Consider the following 21,787-nt stretch of genomic DNA (forward strand, 5'->3'; position numbering starts at 1 on the left):
ATTTTTTTATAAAAGAGTTTGCGCGTCTGTGAGTCGACTGTAAGATCAAAGGACAAAGAATTCGCGAGGCCCAAACCCCAAACTCGACGCTGTGAAAAACTTTGAATTCTCTGATTTTCTTTTTCTGAGATCCGCCATGGGTTTCGCTACAGAGCGTGAAAACTTCGTCTACCTTGCCAAGCTCTCTGAGCAGGCAGAGCGATACGATGGTTAGGGTTTCTCCCTCTAATTTGGCTTCTTCTGCTACACATTTCTGTTTGATACTGATTGTGATTATTTTGTGAATCACGTTCCTTGCTGTATCTGTGTGTTATGGAGTTTGATATTATTTCCCTGTCGCTTCATTTTTGCTAACTCAGTGTTTGGTTGGTGAGAAAATGAAGGAAAATGGAGAATCTTTCAATTTTTGCGTTGTATGCTGATCTGAACTAAGGATCGTTCAGATGGTTAGTGTAAAGGAGGGATAGTTATTGTTATTTATATTTTGTGTGCATTTTTTACCCATTAACGTAGTTTGGTGCTCCAATGTGAAAGAGTAAAACTCCATGGAGATTTTAAATATGGGAATTGCTCCACTTACTTAAATATATTTATGCCGCGGTGAAAAGTGTGGTTTCTTTTACTCGATCGTAGATTGAAACAGTGATTATTTTTTGTGACTTCTCCTCTAAATTTTAACAGAGATGGTGGATGCAATGAAGAAGGTTGCAAATCTTGATGTTGAATTGACAGTTGAAGAGAGAAACTTGCTCTCTGTTGGGTACAAGAATGTTGTTGGTTCTCGTCGAGCATCATGGAGGATCCTATCATCAATAGAACAGAAAGAGGAAGCAAAAGGAAATGAGAATCATGTGAAGCAACTCAAGGAGTATAGGCAGAAGGTTGAATCAGAGCTCTCGACCATTTGTGGTGATATCATGACAGTGATCGATGAGCATCTAATTCCTTCAGCTACAGTTGGTGAATCTACTGTTTTCTATTATAAGATGTGAGACTACATTTCTCCAAACCCAAGCAATATTTTTCTTTTATCTTTTCATTTGGTTTTGAAATGAGCATCATGAAGGTAACTAATGTTGACCTTGAAATAATTTGGTTGTAGGAAAGGAGATTATTATAGGTATCTTGCAGAATTCAAGAGCGGTGATGATAAAAAAGAGGCTGCTGAACAGTCGAAGAAAGCATATGAGGTTACTCTCTCTCTCCCCCCCCCCCCCCCCCCCCCCCCTTCTCTCTCTCTGTGATGCTATAAAATTGTTGTTTGATGGCTGTTTCTGTTGTGTTCTATCTGGAAAGGTCGTTTTTCTTGTCCTCTATTGTTTATACATAAAAGGATTCACACTAACTAATGGATGCTTTCTTAACTATCAACTGAGGATTTTTTTGGAAGACAAATTGGCTTTTCTTGTTTATACATTTTCTTTTATACATCTTGGCTTTTCTTGTTCTGTCAATAGCACTGTTTTCCTCTATTTTAATTCAGATTTTCAACTTGTTTTTATAGGACTTATCGTCTTGGTTGATAAAAGAAAATGTTTCTCATCTTTGGTTAATTGAAAATGTATGTCAGCTGCATTTGTGCATAACTTATTTGTTTGTCAGAATTACTTTTGTATATGGATGTTGTCTCATGGAGTTTTTGTTCATCTGCTCAACATGGCAAACATTGTCCCTGAAAAAAAAAAATATTCTCTCCATGATCTCTCTCTCTCTCTCTCTCTATCTCTCTCTCCCCCTCCCACTCTCTCTCACTTGCCTATCTTTTTAAAATTTATGCCCATTGCAGAGTGCCACCATTGCTGCTGAAGGTGAGTTGCCAACTACACATCCCATCCGCTTGGGTCTAGCTTTGAATTTCTCAGTCTTCTATTATGAGATCATGAATTCTCCAGAAAGGTTTGTAGGATGCCATCTTCTAGTTGATTAGTGTTAATTTATGTTATAATACCCTTCTTGATGTGAATACTGTTTTCCAGGGCTTGCCACCTTGCAAAGATGGCTTTTGATGAAGCTATTGCTGAGCTTGACTCGCTGAATGAGGAGTCATACAAAGATAGCACCTTAATCATGCAGCTTCTAAGGGACAACCTCACATTGTGGACTTCGGACCTTCCAGAGGATGGAGGTGATAGTATTAATCATTTCAGGAGTTAATCATGCAAATAATTCCCATGTGTAGGAAAGTTTAGAGGATTAGTATGTTATATTGGATTAGTCTCCTTCCCCTCCTATTATTGCTTTCCCCATTTTCGGGATTTGCTTCAGGCTATATGCTTTGGTTATTTGTTCCTTGGTTGGATTGGATTTTAAATTAATTGCATTTCTTAGGGTATCTTGCTATATGCTTTATAAAGTTACATGATGTTACCATTCTTATGCTTGTGGGGTGTGTGTGTGTGTGTGTGTGTGTATAAAGTTACATGATGTTACCATTCTTATGCTTGTGGGGTGTGTGTGTGTGTGTGTGTGTGTGTGTGTGTGTGTGTGTGTGCTTTTCAACGATCTTCCTAAAGGGAAAACAATGGTGTGCGTGCACAAGTCTTGCCCACTATTGTAGAGTAATCGCTTTAAAAGGTTGCATAAGCTAGTTGAGAAACTATGTTGTTTATTAGGGTTTACAATCATAGACTTGCTGCCATTCCTCTCTCTTCAAATTTCATGGTTCAAAGGAATTGGCTATTAACATTTGCAGTGTTTTCAAAATTTTCTGGTCAAATTTTAATTTCGTGAAAAATTACTATGGAAAGAAGATTAAATTAAAAGACTTAGGATTTTTTAAATGGAATTTTGAATATCATATAAACTTCATGGGCAAAATGGTCATGTAGTGTGCATATGATTTCTCTAAGCAAAAATCTGCTAGTTTGTAACTGATAAACTTGGCATCTTGGTTGGTGAAATATTGTTTGGCTTGTGAGTTAAATGTCACTTATCTAAAAGCTAGCTCATATTTCATTTATTGCTGTCAGAATATCTCTATTTTATATGTATTCTTATAATCAAATACCCCTCAAAGGAAATGCTCCTTTCCTAATTTGGGACTCAGAATGTTTCTGGTGACAAACAAATGTATTGTTGACCAAAAAAGACAAACAAGTGTTTCACAATTATCCTTGGGTCAATAGTTTTGTTTTTAGTACAAGCGATAGTCTAAACTACGAGAGAGAGAAGGGGGGGGGGGGGGGGGGGGGTGGTTTCTCACACACACACTACTATGATGCCATGGGGGTTCGAACCTGAGACCACTAGTCTTAAAGTCAAGTCCCTTTTCCACTGGGTTAGACCCGTTGGCATCCTTGGGTCACTATAGGTGTGCAGGTTCTGTCCTTCAGTGAGTTGCCTCTTCTGCAACTCATCAGTCACCCACCACAGCCAATGAGATCAAGGTTGTTATGGAAGGGAAACTTTAAGAACAAAACATGTAAACCTTAGCCTTTGGAAGTGTAAGTTCTAGGATGGCACTTGTTGCAGTATAGTTGATTTTGAGGGATCTTGTTTGGTTTTAAAAAAAAAAAAAAAATTGTAAAACAATAAATGTGCCAATGGACTAATGATAATTGACAATAGTGCATTGCATTGCATTAACTATCCCACCATCATCTTGAAAATTAAACTTACCCGGATTTCTAAGCTCTTAAAAAATAGATTAAAATGTACATGATTTGTCTGAAATTGATGAATTTTGGTGAACATAAGTTAAATGAAAAAAAAAAAAAATTTGTTGGGAGGACACTGATGATGTGATTCAATAGAAGATAAATTTTAGATAAATGGTACTTGAAGGTGGAAAACCAGTGAAAACGGTCCCTTTGAGTTGTGACCTTATTTTTATTCTCTGAATTTGTATTGTATTTCATCATGGTAGTTTTCCAAAATAACTTTCTATGTGAAGGCCAGTAATATACTGGTCTAACTATGGCAAGAAGACTTGAGTTTTCTTCAGAGTGGGACAAGTTGACCATAAATCGAGAGCTCAAATTACCAGTCGGAATGGATAAGTAAAAGTCATCTATAAATGAAGAGACATTGCAGTAATGTCAATGTCAGAAAGGTTTTAAAGGAATGGCTGTTGAAGTGCATGTTGACATATTTTATTGATTCTATAGTCTCCCTGTTAATCATGTTGGAAGGAAATATATTTGCATGTTAGAGATCAGAATTGGTAGTAAGTTTGTGTCATCTGAACTTTAAATAATTAATTAAACACTATAATGAATGGATATGAATGTGTTACTAATTTTATGAGCTTGGATTACGAAACGCACTATATAGCATTCAGAGTTTGTAACATTGTAAACAAAATTGGATTGGTTCGCATCAAGTTTGTTAAGAGTAGAAATTTAAATTGTAAGAAGGCCTGGTGTGCATGCATTTAGTTGTTCGGTATCTTGGCAGGTATTTCTGCATTGAAAACATATCAGTTACAAGAAAGTTAGCTTATGAAAATGCTATCATCTTAGACCCAAAAAAAAAAAAAAAAAAAAAAAAAAAAAAAAGAAAGAAAATGTTACCATCATTTATGGTTATTGTTCAACACATCTTTTTCACAGAGTGTGCGTATGTGCGTATGTGCACATATTGAGGAAAAAGGGTGGGGAAATGGTGTGGTTAGGAAAGTGTACAAACATTTGTTTCCTTAGTGGTTTAAATAGCATGTCACTGAATTTTTTATTGTGTGAACAATTTAGGAATAGCAGAATAGGGTAGGAAACATAAATTATGTACAACTTGGCTGCTTGTTGGACAACTTTTGTCTCTGATGTTTTACATTGTATACGTTGATTCTTGACTAGCAAAAAAGCTTCTGTCTCTAATTATGACTTAGTGAGTGGATGTTAGAACAAACCAAGTTTTCAGTAAGCTCACCCATGATAACTTTCATTCAGTAATTAACGTTGAGCATGCATTTCTGATGTACATTCCAAGCATTTAGTTTATATTTGTTTTTCTACACTTTGAAATGGTATGTAGAGTTGAGAAGAATTGTTATCCTTGATGTTTAGAGGTTCTTTGGGGGCACTTTGATGGAATGGAATCTAATGATTAATAAGAGATCTCTCCACCCTTATTTGCTGCTTTGAATGATGCCTTTTTTGTATAGTAGCAATTGAGGGCACCAAATTTTTTTGTAAAATTGAAGTTTTGAAGTCCATAATAGAAAACTGACCTGCCATAAATAACCAATTGTGAAATATAAGCTTGTTGATGGGTAGCAAATTGGATCAATTTTAAATACCAAGCACCTTCTTTAATTCTTACTATCGTTTTTCGTATTTCTGCTGCAGAAGATTCCCAGAAGGTGAATGGCACTGCCAAGGTTGGTGGGCTGGAAGATGCGGCCGTGAGTATCTCGCATATTTCTTAGCTGTCAATTAGTATTCTGATTTGTTTGACCACTCTGCTCATTTATTTCTCTCTGGCAGTGATGCAGGTAGCACCTTAGAATGCGCTCACTGTGTATTATGGATCAAGGATGGATCTGAGTCTTGTGTACCTTGGTGTTGGACAAAATTAGGGGTTCATTGTTTACCTATGTTCTTATTTTTGTACTGATTTCTTCTTTTTTGTTTTTCCATTTGAGTCAAGTCCCGTGTTATGTGGTGTGGTTTATTATAGCATTGTATCTGGACATGGGCTGAGCTGCATTCGCACTAGCTTTCCCTTTTCGGTGATCTCGGATTAAGTATAGAGGATTTGACCTGATTGCTTAGGGTGATTTTCTTGTATTAGTGAAAATGCCATAGCCCAGATGGACGAATTCATACTGATTTGCGCTGTTTGGTGTACTAAATTTGAATCTATGTTGACGCTGTTATGTTAAAAGTCCACTCGGTCTTGTTCTTACTTTGTTGTTATGCTTTAGCTGTGTATGTATCTCTAGTTTGATTGTTTCATGTTGGATCCTGTTTGCAACAATCTATAAAATGCACTTTAGACATTACTAGCCATCGAATGATGACATGGAAGAATATGGTGACAAAAGTAATCCGCTTTGTTACATTGAGGCTATGTTTGGTGCCTAGGAATGGATCCGATTAAATAACTCACTGTAGTTCCTTGAAGTCGACGTTCATTTCGTATTAAAACATACCTTGGATCTTGTGAGTTATCCAATCGGCACCCCCTTTAACCCTTCAACCCTAGTAGCTTCTTCTTGGTATGGGTCTTGTCGTGCTCGAACGTTGGAATGGTGTGAACTTGAAGTATAGATGAACAGGTTCCTGGGCTGGCTACCAGCTGAAAGCTGTTGTTTGAAGTGGGATTGTAATTAAAGAATATCTTCGTATCTGCATGTTTGATAATGCCTCTGTATACACTTGTCAGTCACTGTTTAAACATGCATCGCTTTAACAATAATAATTCCGCGCCATGTTCGAATTCCCATTCCTCAATATCGTTTATATATTTTTAAAAAAATTACAAATTTGTTTGCTAATCATAAACACCAAACGGCTGATTTATCAGAGATGTCAACATGATTGCAAGACTCTTTTTTTTTTTTCTTTTCAAAACAAGAAATACAAGATTGAATTAATGGCTCCAATTGCCATTACAATCAAAAGTTTAACATGCCAACGTGCATCTTCTCAACTCAATGGCTCCAATTGGCATAACAAGCCAGCCGGCTATATCCTTGTGTTGAATTTAAAATTTTGCTATCAGCATAGATAGACTTTCATTATGCTCTTCTAATTTTTTTTGTTAAAGACGAATATTAACGTTTACATTTTTCGCTAAAATATTAAAGAGCTATTTTCAGTGTCGAAACTGCAACGGTGTTAAGTTTGGTCCATCAATAAAAATAAAAATAAAAACAAAAATGTTAGTTTGAGTTTTTTTATTTTATTTTTATTTTGTTTTGTTTTGTTTCATTTATTTATTTATCTTTTATTGGAGGTTGTTTATAGTTTTATCCGTCGGCATAGTATCAAAACAAAGAGAAGGCATATCCGGATGCGCCATAGAAAATGCCAAGTCCGTAGAGAATTGGAACACTTTGTAACGTTTTGCTTACCAAACATAAAAGAAAGACTCTGCCAGGCCCATTTTACCAAACAAAGAAAAATAATAATACTTTGCATCGTTTTTTCACCAAAAGAAAAAATATATATTATAAATTGTAGCACTAAAATTGATCCCAAAAAAAATCATGTGGAAGTTCGTATTGTGATTTACGACTGAAGGACACTGTTTGCTCGAGTGCAGAAGAATTGTTCTGCTGAAAATGAAAGAAAGGAAAAACAGAGGAGAGTGAATTTGTCTTCCTTCAATTTGCAATATCGCATCTCGATCACAACTTGCATTCAATTTGCAGGCACCTTTAGAACAATGCCATTCGAATGCCCATTAAGCTAGCAAAACCCATCTTCTTCCTCACAACACCCAAAAAAGATATTTTGGCCTAACCACTCACAACTTGCCCTGCCCATCAGATGGTTTATATAATGACATACACAAACAGAAGAAAACCAGTTCCAATCAAATTCTTGGTTTTCAGTATTTCTCAGTCTTTGGAAAACCTCTCTTGACAATTCCTCATTTGCACACACACAAAAAATACTGACCCTTTTGGCCCAGCCATGAGCTGCTGTGACTGTGCCTCCAAACACTGCAATGCAGAGGCCCCAAAACCCAAGATCTTGGCTGTCATTTTTGATTTGGATGGGACCCTTATAGACACAGGTCTCAAATATCTTCTCCTAATTCAAAACCCCATTTGTTTTGGCTTGCTCGGTTACTCTCTTTTTTGTTTAAGTATCAAACTCTTGTGTCTTTTGTTTGTGCCTGTGGTTCAGAGCGGGCTACAAAGGGGGTTTTCCAGGAATTCTTGGCTAGGTATGGGAAAGTTTTGGATAAGGAAAGGGAAGAGAAGAAGAGTTTGGGGATGACATTGAAAGACTCAGCAACTTCTGTTGTTAAGGACTATGATCTCCCATTGACCCCTGATCAGTTTATCCAAGAAATCATCCCCATGTATCAAGAAAAGTAAGGCTCTTCTCTATGCCACAGATAACCATAATTATATATATATAATCATACTTCTTTGAGCTGCTCCCAGTTTTCAAATTTATCTCATATCATTAGTGTACATGTGATGTCAGCATTCATTTAGATGTCTTAACCCATTTGAAAGTTCTCTGGAAGCAAGCAAAGAGCTTTTGTGATATCAAGCCCACATGTTAAAATAGTAGCTATGTAGTACCGATTTCACCGTGGTGATAATTGATAAGCATTCTCATTTTATGATTTACTTGTATGTGCATGTGTTGTTGCTGGCCTTTGAATTGTCTCCTTCTGTGCTCAGTTGTTGACTCTGTACATTTAGGTGGTTGTACTCGAAAGCTCTTCCTGGTGCTAATCGCCTAATCAAACATTTCCATGACCGTGGCGTGCCTATAGCTCTTGCTTCGAACTCCTTACGAGAATACATAGATGCAAAGATCTCTCACCATCGAGGTTTGTACAATTTCCTCTTTACCTCTCCAGGTTCCTAAATACTTTTGATTGTTGTTGTTAATAACATATATAATATCACTTTGCTGAGCCAAAATTTGACAATGAAATGAAAAGTCATTGTGTTGCTGCCTCTTGCCCTACTACTGATTGTTACTTTTATTTTCTTAATTGTAGTCTTGAATAAAGGTAGCTGAGATTGAAGCTACTGCTGCTAAGTAATTTAAAAAAATTAATTATGGTTGATAATGGCAAATTGGCATGATTTTGTTGACTTATTTCATTACTTGAGCCAATTTGATCTTTGTAGTAATTATAGAGATTGCCTCTCTCTCTCTCTCTCTCTCTCTCTCATGTTACATTGTTCTAAAATAACCTTCAAGTCTGTGTTATTCTCATTCAAATTTCTTTAACATAATGGATGGCCTGTGGTTTCTCTGATTTTCTCATGTCTTATTTATTTAAACATCGATATAGGTTGGAAAGAAAGGTTTTCGGTGATTCTTGGCAGTGACCAGGTTAAAGCGGGGAAGCCCTCTCCAGATTTGTAAGTAGTGAATTCACAGAAAACTTAATGCTTCCTTGAACATATACAAATGGAACTTTGGAATTCTCAACCCCCTTCAACATGGAAGGCATCTAAAGGCCTGATCAGTCTCCATGAAAATAAAAAAAAGAAATCGTTATGAAATGCATCTGCTGAAATGATGTCAGCAAAAACTTGTGGCAGAAAAAATTTCATTACTGTACTTCCGTTTTCTAGTGTTCACTAGTATCAGAATGATAACATTTCCACTAGTGTTCGCTTCAATTTTCTGTTAAGAAGAAAATATCATCTCATATACATTTTATTTTCCTTTTAGCTGATATTAATGTACTTCCTAAACTTTTACAGATTTGAAGAGGCAGCAAAGCAAATGGGCGTGGATGCAGTTCACTGCCTTGTGATTGAAGACTCAGTGTAAGATTAGTCACAAACATATACATCTGATATGAAATTTGTTTCAGTCTTATCAATAGTCCATCAGATTCCACGGTATGCTAAGTAGAGTTGATATTTACAGATATACATTGCTGATTAATTTAAGCTGTCTTTCGTTAAACGTTTCATTCAAGTGGTGGTTACTGACGCAGCATGTGCTGCCAGGTCATTCATGTTCCTTATGCAGCCAAGAGAGAGAGAGAGAGAGAGAGAGAGAGAGAGCTTTGCTGACTGTAGTCTATATTAGTCACAAACATTTGTAATTAATCAAATATATTTCAACAGGGTTGGTGTTAAAGCTGCCAATGCTGCCCGAATGGAGGTAGTCGCTGTTCCACCTCGTGGTGAAGCTACTTGTTCTTCCCTTGCAAATACTGTGCTTCATTCACTTTTGGAGTTTCAGCCTGCGCATTGGGGTCTTCCTCCATTTGAAGACTGTATATCTCTCCTCAAATATTTGCATGTAATTTGTAATAGGGCTTTCCTTCCCTGTTCAATAATTGGTCGGTTAATGGTTGCAGGGGTAGATAATGCACTGCCAATTGAACCAATTTATTTCAGTGGTCTCAATGTCAATGGGTTTGTCAGTGAAATCACAGGTTGGTGAATCTTTTTATTACATAACTTAGCATGATGTAATATATCTGTTCATCAAGTCGTTTGACTGAGCAGGAGTTTAATACATTCTAAGTTTATGGTTAAGATTTGTGGAAATTTGGATTGAACTAAATCAAAACTCTAAAAATAACCAGAGGATGGAAGATCAACTCTCCCTGACCAAGTTTGGGGAGTTTTCTTTGGTTGGGGTGTAGCTGATATGGAGAAGACCTACAGAGTAGTGGTTGGAATTGGATTAGATTACAGTTCCTGTTCTCCTAATAAAAACATTGTGAGTATTCTACCCTAACTAGTTAATTTAATTCAATCTGTTTATTAATTCTGTAATTGGAATCTGTTGAAAAGAATTAGCTTACCAACTGGCCATTTTATAAAGTGATTCTGTTTTGCCTTCTTCAAACTTTATCTTAAACAAGTTATTTCTATGTTGATTCCTAAGTTTGCATGGTTGCGGTTAGTTCCATTTTGATATGCACTATGTTTTTATCAATTCAAAAAGTTATATTGATGAAGATGTTTTTGCCCTTTGATGTAGCAAATGTATGCAGTTGATGGAAACAATTGCTGTATATCCAATCAGCAAATGAAACTGCTGCTTGTCGGCTACATCCGGGGATTGAATACCAAGGTAACAGCATGTTTGTAAACTGATACAGTTTAAAGATATGGAGGACATCATATAGTTTATGTACTGCTCTGTTCTTTTTGTTGAGTAGTGCCTCTAATTTCGATGAAACCACTTTCACAATGTTCAATTCCAAACTCTGTGGCTGTGAATTGGCCTGGGGTTTCGGCTCATGAAGTATAACAAACATTAAATTCTTATTGATATTTTGTTATTTTAATGCAATGAATGCATCATTAGTCAAATTAGTATACGTTCTAAGCAAAACTATGCATGTATTGCAGGAAATTACATCCATGGATGCAGAAACACTCAAGGAATGTAAGTCTATTGCGAGTGCTTCATTGGATCTGCCAATATTTAGTCACCATGGTTGTGTGCCTCTGTATCCAGAACCTTTTTCTGTGGAGGACGTGATTGGCTGTGATGAGATACAACAATACTGATTTGTTGGGAGAAAAAGAAAAAGTGATTATGTACCCTATTACAAATTTTATGATAAATTTACACTGATTTAATGGTGGAAGTAAAATGTTCTTAGCTTCATTTTGTTTCCATGATTGTTATTGCCCACTTCTATCACCATGTGATCTTGTGCACAAAATGGCCACATTTGTTGGTGGTGCTCAAAATGCTATAGATTCCAAGATAAAGCTATCTGGAAATATTCTAACTCTAGCCGGCTGTAGCCTTTATTCTACTTACCTTTTATTTTATTTTATTTTATTTTATTTCTAAATTATATTAACACATGGACTTATATATATATATATATATATATATATATTGTATAGTACAACCCTAATTTCTACCCTTACCAGATAATCTCCATCAATTTCAAGAATTCTATTCATCTTTAGACTGCAAGTAAGCCATTCTATTTTTCTCTCTAATTCTTTGCAACTGTAATTTGAAGTTCCATATAATTTTATCAACACGTGGACTTATTAATTATGTTGTTTTATAGCTATGAATCAAAAAGATCCTGTGTGGAAGTATGCAAAAGAAATAGAGGGGGAAAAAAATACTTGAGATGCGCATTCAAGTATGCTTTGAATGACAATTAGTACTTATATTTGATTATATTTAAAAGATTGTTATGGTTCAATAAGAATTAGTTGTACAATTTAATTGTATTGTATTATTCATAAATTTTTCTTATTAAAATAAATTAATGTTCAAAAAGCTTACGCCTCGTCTTTCAAAACATTTCTTGCACTTTCTAATAGAAACATTCTCTTTTACATGGGCAGAGAATGTATCCTAGCCTTACAAATGTGTCAGCAATATAAGCTTGACACTTGGCACAAATCGAAGACATATGAGTCTTACAAAATTAGATCTCATCTAGACTAAAACCAGTAAAGAATTTACATTTCAACATTCCCTTCTAAATTGTTGACTGGTTTAACTCCCAGCAAACCTCTCAAGTAGTTGAACCGATCCTTAGGTAATGCTTTTGTTAATATATCAGCTACTTGTTCTTCAGACTTACAATATCTCAAATCCACCACACCATCTTGCAAAGCATCTCGAATGAAATGATATCTGTGATTCATGTGTTTGGTCTTTTGATGAAAAACCGGATTAAAAACTCAGTGGGTTAAAAACTTGACGAAGCTCGGTCAGTGTAGTTTTCATAATTGACTTAATTGGAACTGAGTTAGATGGATTGGATTGGATTGAATTGGATTGGAGTAGCTAACCTAGTTTCTTCTCTACTCATTCACTTGGTGAGGATAGAATGGTCAAATTCAGTGATTGGTGTTGCTGTTTTGGTCCATTATCTGTACGTTTTAAAGCACTACAGTTGGCCCCCCAGAATTTCTTGTATGTATCTGGACGTGCTTACATCATTAGTCATGTTGCATGCGCAGGTGAATGAAGGGGATGGTGCATGTTATGGACCAAATTGATAGATATCACTGTATCTGATGCATTGAGCAGAGATCATCAGTTGGCAACATTACAGCTATATGATGATCGAATTTTTGTTTTTTCGTTTCATGATCTCTTGACGTTTCATCTTGTTGCTGTTACTGTGGGAACCGAATTAAATCAGAACCCTAGGTCAAATAATTCCTTCCATTTGGGGATTATTTGACCTAATTGAGAATTATTCAACCTAATTGGACCCAATTAAATTGAAAGTTACCTAATTAGGTCGAGAATTGATTTAATTTCTACCACAATTCCCAATTAATTGGGGGTTAGCTGAATTAATTGGGAGGTTATTTGATTCAGATTGGGTGTATTTGACTTAATTAGGGATTTAATTAAATCAAATCCCTAAATACACCAACTTCACCAACCTCGTTGAAGCCCCCTATAAATACATGGCTATGCATAATGATTGAGGTACGTAAGAATTACTACTAAAACTCTGTAGTGATCTTCCCCTCATAGACCCTAGCCATCTCATCTCTCTCTCTCTCTCTCTCTCTCTCTCTCTCTCTCTCTCTCTCTCTCTCTCTTTTACATAAGGCTTCGGCTGCCGGTTTACACCATAAACATATCTCCGTACCCTATTAGCTATTGTTTTCTATACGATTCAATTGAACTAATTTAGACATCGGAGGGCCTTTGGCCAACACCCCCCAGGTGTGGTCCTCTTATTTGTTCTATTTTGCAGGGAGAAAGAGGTGGCAGAGAAGAAATGGGAATCTTTCCAATTGAATATTCTCGTGGGGAAATTTACTCCTACAAATTGGTGCTTTCATTGAGAGCACGAGATATACTCAAAGCGTGCTCAAAACTTATTTTCCAATCTACCGAAGCCTTCCAAATAACCATGGTTGGAAGCAAGAAGACGAGAGGCAAAACCGCAGCGATAGCCAAATCCGCGATGGCCCAAAGCCACTTCACCCACAATCCCGTGATCGACATGGTGGCACCACCACATCTCACCACCGTGCCACCTACTGGACTCGCAGCTGAGACCACATAACCGGCCACCACCGCCGACTTAGGCTCGGTCTTGGAGCAACTACAAGCATTCCCTCCATTGCCTCCACGCTCGACGCACGCTTCCTCATACACCTCCCATGAAACCCTAGCTCGTGTACAATTGCGCTCCACGCACTTCTCTCCTCCCGATCCACAAAGTCAAGCAGACCTTAATCTGAGAGTTGACCAGCTAGCTCAGAGAATGGACGACTAAAGCAATCTAATGAGGCAGCTCCTCAACCAAATAAGCTTGGCTTAAAACCTTAGCCTTGGACAACCGAGTGAAGAGAGAAGGATGGACGAATGCGCCGATAGGCAGCTCAATGGTTACCAAGCAGGTCGAGCAGGAGTGAGCGGACAAGGCGAGGGACAACAACAAGATTGGCCTGCCGACATGTCGCAAGCATCTGCGAGCCACACTCAGAGCAGATTGAGTTTAAGGAACAACATGCGCGGAAGGCTAGGCCTCTAGGGAGGTCAGCCAGACAACCATCGCAAAGAGGATTGTGAAGGCGCTCAGCTATCCACTCGCAGAGGAGCATTCACGAAAGGCTAGCCCCCAGGGAGGTCAACTAAATAACCTTCAAAATGAGGATCATGAGGAAAGGCGCTCCGCTGCTCACTCTTGAAGAGTCGATTCTCGTCGACAAGCTACAGAAAATCCTTCACAAGCGTAGTCCACAAACACGTTGCCTAGGCAGGGCAGGCGAGAAGGTCAAGCCTCGCAAATCAACGAGGAAGTCAATCAGCGTCGCCCAAATTGAGAAGCTTGTGAATGACTGACTTCGAGACTTGTAGACCGGCGGTTACTTTGAAGATGCACTACGTAAGAATATGGACCAGGCGAACTATACTCCTTTCACTGCCGAAATCGAGCACATGGCTCCTCCGAAACGATTCTCAACAACCTTGTTCACACACTTCAAAAGGGATTCTGATCCCGAGAGCCACTTAAAACACTTCAAAAGTATCATGATCCTCCATAAGGCTGACGACACGCTGATGTGCAAGGTATTTACAATGACTTTGCCAAGAGCAACCCAAGACTGGTTCCACACCCAACCATCCGGGTCGATTAGCATCTTCAAGGAGCTGGCTTACGTCTTCACCAAAGAATACACCTATTACCGGACAATCAAAAAGAATCTTGACCACTTGTACAACCTGCGCAAGAAGTCCGACGAATCCCTTCGAAATTACATTAAGAGATTCAAAGCAAAAAAGGCCAACATTGTAGGATGTGACGACCGAATCGCATCCTCCGCTTTCAAGAAAGGCCTTCCAGCCGAGCACGACTTGTACCACGAGCTGACTATCACTCCGAGCCAAACTCTGGCAAGTTCTACTCGCTGCGGAATGCTACGTGCTCTAGGATAACGATCGAATTACCGCAAAGAAGTCTACAAAGCAGGAAGGTCAGTCGACTAAGCGGCAGGCCAAAAAAGCAACAGATTTAGCAACATAAACAAGGACAAGCCTAGATCACACCCACAAGGAGACGTTACGGCAGGAGAGAACTACACCAAGTTCACCATCCCCAAACATCAAATCTTAGCCTATGTGAAGGACAAACCTTGGGTAAAGAGACCACCACCCTTGAAAGGAGATTCGGACAAGAGGGATACTAGCAAATACGTTGCCTTCCATGGGACTCACGGGGCACACTACGAACAACTGCTTCGCTTGGAAAGCGCACTTTGAAGAACTCGTGAGAGAAGGTCACTGCACGAAATTCATTGCAAAGTAGGCCATCCAGCGAATTGAAGATCGTGACACCGCCAAGGAGCCTCCCTAGAAGGTCATAAGGATTAACACAATCCTAGCTGACTTCCAAAAGAAAGATATTATTTGCCTCGAAATGCCGTATAATGATGCCTTTGTCATCAGCATTCAAATCGCTCAGGACATGGTCGACCGAATCCATGCAGACAAGGGCAACGCGGCCAATATCCTACAATTGGTAGTCATCCAGCAGATGGGCTTGGAGACAAAGATCAACAAATCAGCTAGATCGCTAACCGACTTTAATGGTGCAACAATGGTTACCGTGGGCACGATAGACCTCGACGTCTACTCTCCACTTATAATCAGCTCGCAAACATTCATGGTCATTAATACCCTTGGATCCTGACCAGCCAGACAAGAAAGCCCGGATCGGCTTGCGCCTATGCCCATACGAGAAGGTGAAGCTGACCACCTTCCTTCAGAATAACAAAGACATATTCGCATGGTCGCCGTCAGAAAGGCCTGGCATTGACCCGAACAGCTGCCATCAACTCCAGGTCAACCCTGCCAATAAGCTAGTGGCGTAAAAAAGACTCAACTTCGCACCCGAGCAAGTCGCTATCATCGAAGCCGAGATTGACAAACTCCTAGCTGCCAGCTTCATCGAAGAGGTCTCCTACAAGGTCATGCCTTTTGAGCTGAAGAATACTGGAGCAACCTACCAAAGGCTCGTGAATAAAATCTTCAAAGAGCAGATCGGCAAAACTATGGAGGTCTACGTAGACGACATGCTGGTCAAAACCCCAAAACGTGCAGATCACATCAAAAATCTCGCCGAGGCATTCAACCTACTTCGCCAGTATCGCATGAAGTTGAATCCGAGTAAATGCACATTTGGTGTATCCTCTGGCCGATTCTTGGGATACCTAGTCACACAACAATGTATCGAGGCACACCCACGTCAAATCAAAGCCATTCTAGAGATGAAGTCAGCTTCTACAGTAAAGAAAATACAAAGTCTGAAGAGCAGAGCTGCAGCCCTCAACCGATTCCTCTCGAGATCTACCGACAAGTGCAGACCATTCTTCAAAGCTTTGAAGAAATGACAAAGAAACAAATAGGATGAGGAGTGCGAAGTAGCTTTTCAGAATTTGAAGACTTACCTCACTTCAGTTCTCCTGCTCTCAAAGCCAGTTCCTGGTGAAGACTTGTTCGTGTACCTGGCAGTGTCCAGCTCAGCTCTTATCCGAGAAGAACTGGGGGCCCAACATCCAGTATTCTACACGTCAAAAGCTCTCCTCAATGCAGAGACTCGCTACCCGAAATTGGAGAAGCTTATTTTGGCTCTTGTAGTTTTCGCGGGAAAGCTGTGACCCTACTACCAAGCTCATCCAGTCATCATCATGACCAACTTTCCTTTTAGATCAATCATCCACAGCCCTGACGCTTTCCAGTGACTCATGAAGTGGGCTATAGAGCTAATCCAATATGACCTCCTCTACGGGCCAAAAACTGCAATAAAAACCCAGGCTTTAGCAGACTTAGTCGCATAATTCACCTCATCAGCCGAAGAAGAGAAGCTAGTCAACAAAAAGAATGAAAGTTCAAAAGCAGACGGGACCTCCGTTGAACCTAGGCAACCTAAAGACATGTGGCAGTTGCGTGTAGACGGAGCGTCGAACCAAAAGGGAGCTGGAGCAAGGGTTGTCATCATCACCCCGAATGGAATACTGTTGGAGCAAGCTATCATGCTTGGCTTTCCGGCCTCGAACAACGAGGCAGAATACGAGGCATTACTTGCCGGCCTGCGCTTCGCAAAGGAGTTCGCAATCAAGAAGCTAGCTATCTTCTCAGATTCCCAGTTGATCACGAATCAAGAGTCAGGTGAATACATTGCGAAGCACCCAAGGATAATCTTATACATTGACAAAGTCCAAGAGCTGTTGAAGGCATTTCCAACCTTCACCATCCAGCAAGTACTCCGAGCAGAGAACACGCATGCAGAAGCACTGGCAAGCCTAGGGTTAGCGCTGGATACCTAGTTCAAACGCTCCATCCCGGTCGAACACCTGGATACCACCAAGCATTGAAGAGATATAGTCGATCGACGCAATGCAGATTGATGAGGACCCCAGCTGGCAAGACCCCATCGTCGACTACCTGTGAACGAAAATCTGCCAACGAACAAGTCCGGAGCTAGAAAGATCCAACAAAAGGCAGCGAGATACTACATGCACGACAACAAGCTCATCCGTAGATCATACTCCAGCCTTCATCTCACCTGTATAAAGTATCCTCAAACTCTTAAAGTTCTCTACAAAATTCACGACGGCGAGTGTAGCAAGGGGCAGGTAACTTGCCCAGAAGGCTCTAAACAGAGGCCACTTCTGGCCTACCATGCGCCACGACTCCGTTGAGCATGTCAAGAAGTGTGATCGCTGCAAGCAGTACAAGTCGATCCTTAACCTGCCTGTCGAAGTTTACCATTCGCAAAATAGTCCATGACCATTCATGCAATGAGCCATCGACCTAGTGGGTCCTTTGATAAGGTCATAATTTCACACATTTGCATGCCTTCTTTGCTTATTAATTTTGTTTAGCTTCTCTTTATTTTGAGTCTCTTACCTATGTTTGTGTGTTTTGTAGGTTAAGACAGCAAGGGAATGACATTTGATACAATTCATGCGTGTTAAGGGCTGAGTGGCACAAGAGGAATATGAGCTTAAAGACAAAGCCAATTTGAGCCACACTCCTTGTCAGTCCAGTTTTGTAGGTCATCTTGCAGGCCTCATTTCAGCAACTTACACAGGTTGGATAAGGAGACATCCTTGATAGAGGTTGTTCCAATGGGTGTCTATTATAACATATCCAAATTTCAGCCCAATTGGATAAATCTGGAGCCCTCAACACGTCAAAGACTGAACCAAGTTCACAGAAATGTCATGTTGCCTGCCATCACATTTAATGTTGCTACAATCCCTAGAGCTATGTGCTACACATGGGCAGCCACACATGGGAGTCAAATCAGCTCAGAAGCTCAGAAAGATGAACAAAAGTCAAGCTTTCCATAAAGAAACCATACCAAAGCATGTATTTGGCAGCTGGAGCAGTTGGCAAGTATGTCAGCTGGAGCAGCTGACAAGTATAGGCAGCTGGAGCAGTTGGGAGCAGCTAAGAGAGGTGTGCTTCAGCAGCCAAAGGGGAGGACGAAATTTCACTCTATAAATAGAGAGTTGCACACTCATTCAAGGGAAGGAGGGGCACTCATTCAAGGGAAGGAGGGGTCAGACACACACATTCACTTCATCCATTACTCTCATACACATATTCATATTCACCACAAAGAGAGAAGAGAGCTTGGAGTTGTCAAGGGAGCTTGGAGCTGTCCTGGGAACTTCCTTGCTGCCATCATCTAGTTCTTCTCCTCTCTTTATCCTATCTATGTATTTCTTATTTTCTGTATTCATAGTTATGTCTAACTAATCCATTTAGTTGGGGCTTAGGATGAAGCCCTAGTCATGAATATTCAATGTTATGGATGATTTTATAGTTAATTGATTTCCTTGCTTTTGTTATCAAGTTGTTAATCTCCAGTTTATTATGTGCTTGATGTATGTTTTCTTGGAGTAGCTAACTAGGATTTTATGCATCTAGCACAGGTTGGGAAGGGGTTTAGATTCACCAATTCTACTCTCCTTTCACAAGCAACACATGAATGGCCTAAGAATCATTCAAGGGGTTAATAACCATAGGTTGACTAGGACAGATACCATGTTCTAGGACTTGTGTGATTATCATATTCTCAAGGAGCTTAATGACTCTTATATGCTTTATTCAAAGTAGATACCATGCTTAGGTTGCATATTAGAGATCACGTGTTGTGTAGATACCATGCATAATCACATGCCTTAGGAGAATCATGCATCCCGCACCTAGATACCATAGGCTTGTATGCGATAATCTATTGTTGATGAAGCTTGAGTCAATTTCTATGCATTCATAACTTGGATAGGAAAACTAATGGTGGATTCCAAGGCTCTAACACCTCTCAATCATTGTTTCACAACTTGTTGATTGCTGCCAGTGTTTACTTTCGAGCACTTTCATTTCACTTTCTTCTTTTCATTTCAACAACAAAACCCCCCATTTCGAGTGCGTGTGTGGTGCTAGGATTCTGTCCTAGACCTTGAGTAATTAGCAAGAGGCATTGTTGAATTCGACCTTGCCTTTAGCTAGCTAGTCAGTTTCTGTGTTATATGTTTTTCTAGCATTCTAAGTAATTTAACTTGGAACCAAGTTACCATTCTCCGTGGGATCGACCTCGTATTTATATATGGTTCGTGCACTTGCGAGAATTAAAGTCATTTTTTTTAATAACTCATTTTAGTTGTTAAGAATAGGATCAACATCCTTTGCCATCAGGGCCCTCCAAGAAAGACATGATGATCGTTGTCACCGACTACTTTATTAAATAGATCGAGGCCGAAGCTCTATCCTTTACTAAAGAAGCTGATGTGGAGCGATTTATCTGGAGAAACATCACCTACCGGTTTGGCTGCTCACAATCCCTGGTTACCGACAACGGTTCACAGTTCATTGGCAGGCAGATCACCACAAAATAGTCGCCCATAAGGTGCGTCCTAAGCGAGACGCACGGCAACGACCAGAAGGTTCCTTCAGAAGACGCAGCCAGTAAAGAAGAGTCCTAAGGAAGACACAAGGTGCGCTAGGAATTTCCCAAAAGAATGTCACCATGCTTTCTGAGGGAGGTATCCAGGTTCCTATCCGTTTCCTAGGATAGTCACACAGTTGCCCATAAGCAGCATCCTTCAGGAAACGCAGGGCAACAACCAGCTGGAGATCCCTAATCTACAGCCTCTTAGGCTTCCGCCTGATCAGCCGCGCTCTCAGCAGCTCCACCTGCTTGATTTGTGACGTCTGCCACTACCTCATCTGTTGCATCCTCCTCTGCTTCATCCTCTTTAGCTACCGCCTCTTCGGCCTCCTACTCATCTCATCCTGTCTTCACAGCATTAACCTACTCACTTTGCATAGGGAGAAAGTCGGGACAGAGCTTCTCGATTTCTCCATCTCCAATAGCATAGAAGGAATCATTTCCATTTGAGCAGTCCAAGTAGCCCAACTTGTACGCATTCATGGTAGACGTTAGCATTCTTGTGCTCAAGACGGAAGTAGGCATCTTTTCAACTAACTAAGTCAGCAGCAGAAAAGGGGGCGACAGCAGACGAGTTTTGGATAGTTTCAGCAACAAGAACTACTCCTTTTTTAAGCAGATCAAATATTGATTCCCTTTGTTTTTCCAAGGAAAGACTTGAGACTGTCTCAAGATAAACCAGCTTGAAGCAAGCAGACGGGCTTGACAAGAGGTTCGTCTCCAGCATATCAGACACGTCTGCATCCCCTGCAGGGCTGGACTTGTCCACATTGGGATCAGCCGTTGATGTTGTAGAAGAACCTTTCACCCGGACAGATGACTCTCTAGCCTTTTCAAACCGCCACCATCCTCACCTCCAAAAGAGTCGACGATGCTGAACCAACTCTACGCTTGACTGCTCGTGACTCAATAGCTGGATCGCGAATGTTGGGCAGATGAGCACACCTCCTAGTTCGATCTCCATCCCTTGATTCGTGCAAACGACTCAAACTTCTGAGAGGAATACCAACATCTCTTTGCTTCTTGTAAGGTGAACTAGTTCGTGAGCGGACTACTTCACGGAACATCCCAACTGTCTTGCATAGCGCCAACCTTCTTATTGTCTGTGCCCAGGAGATGCTTAACCTTAGCAGATGAATGGGGGGGGGGAACTTCTACTTATTTCTTCCTGAACGGAGATACATCTTTCGCTCGCAAAGTCGGAACTTCGTTTCTTGAATACTTGACAATAACCTACCTTTTTTAGGAGAGTCTGGCAGGACACTCCTCCTGCCAACTGGCATATCACCAGAATCTAGACCATTCTGCTCCCCTCTCTCAACATCCTGAGAAGGGGGCAGATCACCAACCTCCTCCACTCAGGAGCCCAAGTCACATAATGAAGCCCAATTACAGTTGGACAGGCCAATAGTTGATTCACATCTCCTATATGCCACCACGCACCACGCAGAAGCTGGGAGGCATTTGTGGGAACCGAATTAAATCAGAACCCTATGTCAAATAATTCCTTCCATTTGGGGATTATTTGACCTAATTGGGAATTTTTCAACCTAATTGGAAGTTACTCGATTTAATTGGGGATTAACCAATTAAATTGAATGTTATTAGGTCGAGAATTGATTTGATTCCTACCACAATTCCCAATTAATTGGGAGTTACCTGAATTAATTGGGAGGTTATTTGATTCAGATTGGGTGTATTTGACTTAATTAGGGATTTGATTAATTAAATCCCTAAATACACCAACCTCACCAACCTCTTC

The 21,787-nt window shown here is 39.9% G+C and overlaps 2 protein-coding genes across 2 annotated transcripts; both read left to right on the forward strand.

Moving 5' to 3' along the window:
* Nucleotides 1-5,844, forward strand: LOC117622834 (14-3-3-like protein D). Its single transcript, XM_034353613.1, has 7 exons — nucleotides 1-209; nucleotides 682-988; nucleotides 1,103-1,190; nucleotides 1,787-1,896; nucleotides 1,977-2,125; nucleotides 5,286-5,341; nucleotides 5,424-5,844. Exons 1-7 carry the CDS (start codon nucleotides 137-139, stop codon nucleotides 5,424-5,426), a joined length of 786 nt encoding a protein of 261 aa, XP_034209504.1. The 5' UTR covers nucleotides 1-136; the 3' UTR covers nucleotides 5,427-5,844.
* A 1,316-nt stretch (nucleotides 5,845-7,160) lies between these two features.
* On the forward strand, nucleotides 7,161-11,234 carry LOC117622833 (bifunctional riboflavin kinase/FMN phosphatase-like). The gene is made up of 10 exons (XM_034353612.1): nucleotides 7,161-7,683; nucleotides 7,797-7,986; nucleotides 8,327-8,457; nucleotides 8,932-9,001; nucleotides 9,350-9,415; nucleotides 9,722-9,873; nucleotides 9,958-10,035; nucleotides 10,189-10,325; nucleotides 10,590-10,682; nucleotides 10,964-11,234. Exons 1-10 carry the CDS (start codon nucleotides 7,581-7,583, stop codon nucleotides 11,123-11,125), a joined length of 1,182 nt encoding a protein of 393 aa, XP_034209503.1. The 5' UTR covers nucleotides 7,161-7,580; the 3' UTR covers nucleotides 11,126-11,234.
* The last annotated feature ends 10,553 nt before the right edge of the window (nucleotides 11,235-21,787 follow it).

Source organism: Prunus dulcis, chromosome 3 (genome assembly GCF_902201215.1).
Source record: "Prunus dulcis chromosome 3, ALMONDv2, whole genome shotgun sequence".
Lineage (NCBI taxonomy): Eukaryota > Viridiplantae > Streptophyta > Magnoliopsida > Rosales > Rosaceae > Prunus > Prunus dulcis.